At 36.0% G+C, this 8,566-nt stretch overlaps 1 protein-coding gene across 2 annotated transcripts in view; it reads left to right on the forward strand.

Moving 5' to 3' along the window:
* Positions 1–1,892, forward strand: part of LOC149079168 (rab GTPase-binding effector protein 1-like) — a 34,694-nt gene extending 32,802 nt beyond the window's left edge. Inside the window, exon 19 of one of the 2 annotated variants that reach the window (XM_089240070.1) lies at positions 1,198–1,892. In XM_089240070.1, the coding sequence (XP_089096196.1) occupies positions 1,198–1,365 (168 nt within the window). In that variant the 3' untranslated portion in view covers positions 1,366–1,892. The remainder of the gene's footprint in view (positions 1–1,197) is intronic. The other variant, XM_089240071.1, reaches the window with a different exon arrangement.
* Positions 1,893–8,566: the final 6,674 nt, after the last annotated feature.

Raw genomic sequence — 8,566 nt, forward strand, 5'->3', positions numbered from 1 at the left:
GGGGTGAAAATGAGTAGAGCAACAGTGATGTTCCAAGACAATTATATAGTGCTCATCAGTGCTATAACTAGGCAGGTGCACCAGCACGGGGCACACTTGAACCCAGAATGGGCCTAAATGGGCCATTCTGTGCCCAAGAATAGGCCAGAGGAGGCATAATGCAAATTCTTTGCACAGGAATGGCTAGTTATGGCACTGGTGCTCATATTCATCATAATATAATTTATGGGGTTGGGAAAATAGAGAGTCTTAATACTTAATTTCTATGTGAATTAAAAATATGTGTAGGGACATTAGTGAAAAAGTTGTCAAAATTTCATGAAAATATGAAAATTCCCGGAAATATAGGTCATATAGTCATTCTACATATGGGCGGCTTTTATATAAAAGGAACCAAAAGCTCCATTTTTAACATTTTTGAGATATACCGACATCTAAACTATTGAAAGAGGTGGGATTTTTTACCTAAATAGAACCAAGTGGCATATAGGCTGTGATGCTGTCTTTGTGAACTTGAACCAACTAACAAACTGAAGAGGTATCTAAAGTTATCTTTGATTCACTTAGCTTTTACTCAGTTTTGATTTAATGGCGTTTGGTTCTTTTTATATAAAAGCCGTCCATATATGACTACAGGCCTTCTGATTTTTTTTTATCGAAGGCTAATATGAATATTGTTTCAAACATAAAATGATTTTGAATTGGAACTATATAATTGTTTTATAAAAATTATAATTATATATTTTATAAATTCACATTTCAAACTCAAAATTAAAAATCAGTAAATTTTGATTTTGATTTACCAAAGTTAGCTTATTTCTATTAATATGAATAATCAATGTTCTATTATAAGTCCGGTTGAAATTTTGAACTTGTGGCACCTCAATCAGAAAAATCCAGCACTCATTCTAGACCAGGCCTGTAGCCAGAAATTTCATTTGGGGGGGAACCCTAAGTGATTGAACAACAATAGATTTGGTCATCTTTTTTTTTTTTTTTGGTCATCGTCTCACATTTCGGGGGGGGGAGGGGGAACTAGACCCCCCCCCCCAAGTCCCCCCCCCCCCCCCCTCGGTACGGCCTTGCTCTAGACATAATATTTTTATTTGCATTTGAGAGAGACTCTCAGCATGTATTTCAGTTAACGTATTGTTTTTGCTCTACTAGATTCTAAAAAATTTTTCCTTCTTTTTGTAGACTCATTGCAACCACTGTGGGAAGATATTCTGTTTTGAGTGCACATCGAAATCTGTATGTAGTGGACCAAATCAGAGGCAGTTCAGAGTGTGCAACGTTTGTCATACGTTACTAGATCATCAGACTGCTCCGTATTTTAGCAGAGATCTGCCGTTGTCTCCAAGTTAGAAATTATACAAATTTTTTTTTCTCTCCAGATTTCACTTCCAAGTGTGCATAAAAGAATTTGTCTTAACACGTAGCCTTGGCAGCCGCACATGTCGAAGATCTGACAGATGCTGTGCATTTGTCTTATATGTAGTCTATAGTTTCTCCTTATATATAAGGACCTGTTCTTCCTCGCCCCTCCTCCCCATCCGAAGCACTAGTCTTTGTACGTGTGTATATGTGTGCGGGAAAGAAAATTATATATATAAATCGCTATGTTATATTTGCACACATGGAAACACACGTTATGTGAATAAATTGGCAGAACTACTATAGAAAACGGAGTGTTTGTGGAAAGCATCCGCTCAAAGCATATGTGTAGATTATATGCTATACTGGGGCATCGCACTTTCGTGGGAAATTGCCATTTGTGTGTGCGCCTTTTTTAATCTTTTTTTTTTTTCAGTGTCTCGCCATGTCTTGTTCTTGGTGATATCACACCTGGATCAAGGAATATTATTGTTGTATGCTGTGATCCCTTTAGAAGGAAAAAAAAAACAAAATGTTAGAATTCAGTTACGTAAATGAATATAAGCTTTTTATTATTGTAAATACGATGGGTTTCATCCACAAACTTTTTATTGAATGGCATTTATTAATTTACAGATAAATTTTGTTTTGCCTAGTCTTGAGAAAATGTGAAAAAATGTCTGAGTTGGTTTTTTTAATTTATAGACGTCTGGAAATTCAGTGAATCGTCGTTTTATTTATTACCCAATATTTGAAATGATGCATTTTTCTTTTATTTTGGCTACTGATTTTAATTTGGTGTAATGTACCTGGCTCACTCATTTTCTATCGTAACATACTAAGGAGTGTAATCATTCTTTTGTAGAATTTAGCTCGGTAGTCCCCCTATCTAAGAAGCCCTCCACGGTAGCTTTAATCTAGATACTTCCCATTGCCTATTCTTAATGGGGCTATTTGAAGTTGTTTCAGTGCTAACTTCGATCAAAATATGTTTGGATGAGTTCAAAATTGATTACTTTATTTCTTGGAATAAGTGTCATTGTGCTAATGTGTTTGCTGACCATAATTTTAGGTGATTGCACCAATTTTATTGATTTGGCACATACATTAGTTTTTGTTTGTTTTAAAGACTTTTTTATGGTAAAAAGAGCAATATTTTGGCTAATATTATCCTTTTGTTTAAAAAATGCCAGTATGTTGAATCAATATTTTCATGGATATTGCATAGAAATGCATTATACTGGTGGTTCTCAAAGTGTGTGGCACAGTGAGCTAGTGGTGTGTGTGTTGCAATGAGCTATGATATGGACGTGTGCATGTGTGTTGCAGTGAGCTAGTGATATGGATATGTGTGTGTACACTGGTTTGAGGCTGTTGTTTATAGACCAGTGTTCTTCAACATTTTTACACCTAGAGATATGTGAGAGTTTTTGCAAAATTTCATTGACTCAAACTTACTGAATGGCTAAGAAAAATGAAAGCCAAAAAAGGGACTGTATTTTGTATTAAATATCAAATGTTTTGTGGTTGGCGGAATATTTTATGCTTCATGTGGGCATCGTGATGGACTCGTATCATGAGGACCTAGGTTTGATTCCTGCAGGCGGTACAGTGGTGGTCAGCTGTAATTGGTTTTCTGTGGTTCCCAACCATGAGGCACAAATGCAAGTTCTCTTCCTCATTGAAAAAATCTTGTGATGGAGAGCAACAGACCATTCAATCACTACACTTCACTCACAGTTTTAAATATACATGGTTTTTCTCTCTCTCTCTCCTGTAAATAGAGGTAGAGTTTTTGAGGGCAGGTAGAGAACATCAAAAGGATTGAGAATTGCATAGGAACCCATGACCAGAAACATCATCCTGCATCGTTAAGTGGTACTGTTTATGACAGTGCTGGAGTGGAAATGTGTAATTTTTTTTCCCATACTAGCAGTAGTCACCATAAGAGAAGCATACGATGATATATGAATATGGAGCTGCATGATGACGTTTCCGGTCATGGGTTTCTATACATTTCTCAGTCCTTTTGATGTTCTCTGCCACCACTTAAAGTTTGTACCTCTATTTATGGGACAACTTGGGAACACTGAAGCACTAGATACCCATTAAGAACACACACACACTTCCAGCTCATTTCACTCTGGAGTGAATTGCCATTGGCGATAGACTGAGTTGTGCTCCATTTGAAAGAAAAGAAAGGATATTCTCATGGTCTTCAGATGAACAATTCTAGACTATTTTGAAGTTCCTTGACACTGCAGATTGACTCTCTGCCATTTTTGTGTAGAGTGTGACGTTTTGGTATTGTCATTGTAGTCAATCACTGTTCCCTGTTCTGTTTTTTTAATGATTAGATGTGACTTTGAACAAGAAAAAAACAACTGGTTTTGTTGCTCTAGTATGGAGGACAATGAGTCTGCTCAGTTTTGTAAGCCAACGGTTTCCGATTGGAGGTCCACAGCCTTTTTACTTGGAGTCCATATCCCAATTGTAGAATTATTAAAAAAAATTATACTTATGGGTGGTGACATCTCTCGATAGGAGTAATGAAACATTTTAGTTCTTTTGCAGTCTTAGATGGTATTGCTATCGCATCACATTTACGAGTACTAGATAGACTACTCAGCACCTGATTGAGAACATTCTCGCTGATAAATGGCTGTAGTTTCTGCTGCTATAAATGGGTGGGTTTCGCAACCAAAAGTATTTGGGAACTGCTGATACAGGCACTATAGACTATTTGATCTTGCTCAGTCTGGGAAAAAAATTGTCATTTAACACTTTTTTCTGTATATAGGCATGCTTAGCAGTAAATGGTATTATGCTGTGTTATGATCATCTCCCATCCAAAAGAACCCAGTTCAATTTCCCTAGCGGTGGTCAGCTGAAGTTGATTTTCTGTAGTTTTTAGACTGAGCAGCAAATGTTAGCTGACTTAAATTAAATTTAAGATATAGGTGTTTCCGAGTCTGCACTCTAGAATGAAAATGAAAACAAGACTAGCTATCGTGGTTACAGCAAAGAAATTCAGAAAGTTCAAATGACAAAACTCACTTCTATGTATTTCAAAATAATTGGTGCAGTAAAAAAACCCGCCAATGACATTGAAACAGTACCTGAAGCACCATAGACGCCCATGCAGGATGTAGTAAAGGAAAGAATATCCCGCTAACGGATAAAACCCCCTGCTCTAACCACCTCAGAGGGGAACATTTTGTAAATCTACAGGAAGTTTTCGCCCGAGCAGTTAGTGCACCAACCCCATGGTGGTATATTTTACCGCATCTTGAGCTGGCAGTTATGGTGCTACAGATACCGTTTTAATGGTGCTCATTGTTCTTTACTGTGCCAATAATTTTGCAATCCATAAGAGTGAGTATTGTCATTCAAATTTGTTGAATTTTGTTACTTTAACCATAACCAAGAAACTATAATTTTTTCTCATTCTCAAGCGCATACTCGTAAAACACCTATATCACAAATTTCATTTACATTAATTGATTTTTGCAGCTGCTAGAGGCGCGTATATTCACAAGGTTATATTATGTATACATATACACCACGGCATGTATATGGTACGCCTCCTACACCATTTCAAAATCTCTGTTGAAAAGATGCTGCCATTTACGTCCCAAACTGACATTGAATAAATGGGAATGGACAAGGGAGCTGTGATTGGCAAAAAGTTTGAGAACTACTGGCATTTGCCAATCAGCATTTGCATTTAACTCTTGATTTCATTTTGACTGTACTCCGGCTCCTATGGCACTTGTTCCAAAAAAATATTGCTGTGAGGGGTTTTTGTGTGTGTGTGTATGTGCCCTTTTTTTTTTTAGTGTCCAAAACAAATGGTTTTCTTTTGACCAATGCTTGATGGATGTTGGGATGATGTCGTCATTCCACATTTTGAACATGAAATGTGCAATCCTGTACAAACATTCCAACTACTATTGGAAGAACTTTAAGCTGTGATTGTGCCACGGGGAAATTTGTATCATGGAAGTTGCGGGAGATCACTTGTATGAACATCCAACTAGACAGAGAGAAAGAAGTGATAACAGAAGGCTCAAAACTTGATCCTCTTGCAAGATAAACTCCTACTCCCTGAAGGGGGGAAAGACAAAAAGGAGAAATTTCCCTTTAATAACATGGACAGTGGTAGCACATGATGTGAGGTGCTGCAGCCTAGGTCGATAAGACGCTCACCCAAAGTACCAAAGGATGTTTAGTGGTGCTGCGAGTTCGATATCTGGTTCATCCTTGTCAGAAACTTTCCAGGCAATAGAAACAGTGACATGACCACAGAGAAATTAGTTTCTGGAGGGTCTCCCACAAAGGATTAACACACCAACTTCACATTAAAAAAAATACTGTTTGGTATCGGCAATAAATTGTAGGTCCTGTTCTAATTAGCCCTCATGTGCAGAAAATGACAGTGGTGCAACAAAAATGATCAATGCACTTGATGTGTATAACCAAGCTTTATCCTTTTTAATCCAGGGGTCTTCAACGCTTGGCTTGCTAAGCTCTTTGTTAACATGTGCAGTATAGCTTTGTAGCCCTGCGGGCCTCAATAAAATCCCACAGACCTAATCGGCTGTATCCAGAAATTTCAGCCATCATCAGTCTGACCGGTGACCCCCTTCTGCTTCTTTAGGAGATTTAAGTAATTTGCCCAGATGGACATGAGCTACAGTGTCATTTGGCCCGCAAAACAATTTAGACAATATCCAACAACAGTAAAAAAAAAGGTGATACAGCAAAAGTTTATTATACAGTCCTATCCCGTTTTAATGAACTCCAAGCGACTGGAGAAATCACTTTGTTATAATAAAATTTCATTATAAAGGAATTCCATACTCTTTTTACATTGTCTCTATGTAAACTTATCTGGGGAAATTAGAAAAGTTTCCGTTAAAATGAGATTTTCACTTTAAACATATTCATTAAAACGGGAATCGACTGTTGATATGTGTTATGGATCAGAGAATTGTATCATTATAAAATATAATTATGTTGTTTTACCAGTATAGATGGGATATATGCTATGGAAAGTGCACCGGGTCGGAGAGGAATATCATTTTATAGGATATCCACTGTATGTATAAGCATTATTAATAATTATGCAGAAATAACTTTCACATCCCAGTTGGAAATATATGTTCGAATTCATTTACACACGTTTTCTTCATTTTTATCTGTCCCTTGAATAAATAGTTCAGTTCTTTATTGCACTCTAGCTTAAACGTTTGTGCACCCATGGTATGTATATGTTGATCAGCCCAGAGTTACGCCACACAGTACATGTAGGTGAACAAATTACACCAATAAGCATTTATTCTATTACCCAGGTTGGTAGCAAAGCAATATAGCCAAGAAGAATCGTTTAGGATTTCATTCCCACAATTAGAATATAATCACGTATGTTATGATAGGAAGTGAATCTTAGTTTTGAATGTGTCTTTGTTTCTAGTTCTGTTAGATTTATTATAGTACTTTGTTGAATATGATCATTTAGAACGAATGTATTCAAACACAGTATTAGACTCATTCCAATGTATGCACCAGACGGAAGGTACCAATTGCCACTTTTTTTTCTTTTAGATTCTCCGCTGTTATTCGTGGGCATCTGTTATTAAGAAATTGCATTTTGCTGTTGATATACGTTATCTATTTTAATCTTTTCATAAAAATCGAGATTGTTTATAGAATCTTCTATTTCCCTGTGTTATATCGACCTGCGTGGCCATTTTTTCGAGATATCTTTGTTTCTGTTTCTCGCTTTTATGTGAAACGATCATGATTTTCATTAAGCTTATCGTTCTTCGTACACACTGTCAAAGAGAAAAAAAATTATGTATTATGATTTGTTATATATAAATGTTTATTGTTACTTTGTCGTCTGTTATTCTGAATGTGTAATGACTGGGTAATATATGTACTGGGTGCATAGCAAACGGAGTATGGCATTTCACTGTCGAATCATTGATCCTCGAGTTATACTTTCAATTAGAAAAAGTTTCTATACAATAATATGCAGTACTCAGTTATGTCATTGTGTCAAGGGGTTTTATAGTTATTAAAATAGAAATAAAAACTTTTCATACAGTCCCTGTGTGCCCAAAAACTCAATTACAAAGTTATTGCTCTGTCTCTTGATGCCAACAAAAAAAAAATTCTCGTTTCTAAGTGCAATATTCACTGAGATATTCAAAAAAATGGAGGAAAGTTGGAAAAAAATAGTGCTAAATGCAAGTAAAACTGTTTTTCTGAATTTTTAGAGCTGTTTTTCCCAACTTTCCTCCGTTTTTCGAATTCAAACATCTCAGCAGATATTGCAGTTAGAAACGTGGAATTGCTTTTGTTCTTATCGGGAGAGACAGAGCAACAACTTTGTAACTGAGTATTTGGGCATATGGGTGATGTATAAAAAGTTGATTTTTATATTTTAATAACTAGGGCTAAGATTTTTATGATTTAAAAACTTCTAAAATATGCTCTTTAGAAAATGCGTTTATGCTCTTAAAAAACTAAATACAGTCAAACCTCATTAATGAGTCACTCTTGGGAGAGTAAAAATATGACTTAGTAAGCAGAGTAACTCGTTAAACGGAGTAAGCCATAGCTTGCCAATTTCTGCCGGAGGACAATTGGGACTTCCAAAAAGTGATCCGGTAAGCGGAATGGCGTGTTAACCGGATGACGTACTAACGAGGTTTGACTGTATATGCCCTATATAAAACGAAAAATATGTCCTAAAAAATGTTTCATTCGTGTCTCAACATTAGTTTTAGCAAAATATGATGTGTTGATGTCGTCTAAATTATTTTAAATCATCACTATTGTATAAAAAAAAATTTGTTTTACTAACTAATCTCATCCTGTCAAAATTTCCCTCAAAAATTTCCCTTTTGAGTAAGTTTTTCCCTACAAATTCAGAATTAATGTGCTGCCATCTGTAGGTGAAAATATCTAGCCAAGTATGGTATTTAGCTTTAGGAAAAGCATTGCAAAAAATAATTATTTTTAATTGATAAAAACTCAAAATTTCGGACAAATGGTAAAAAAATTGCCCCATTTACCAATTTTAGTAAATTTTTCCCACGAATTACCATCACAGATTCAGATGATTAATCTATTCACAGCCGCGCACACAAGTATCTGTGAAGGGCTACCGAATAATGCTGTA

This window comes from Pholcus phalangioides, unplaced genomic scaffold (genome assembly GCF_987345545.1).
Source record: "Pholcus phalangioides strain wild (caught in Gottingen) unplaced genomic scaffold, Ppha-v1.0 ptg000012l_1, whole genome shotgun sequence".
Taxonomy (NCBI): Eukaryota; Metazoa; Arthropoda; class Arachnida; order Araneae; family Pholcidae; genus Pholcus; species Pholcus phalangioides.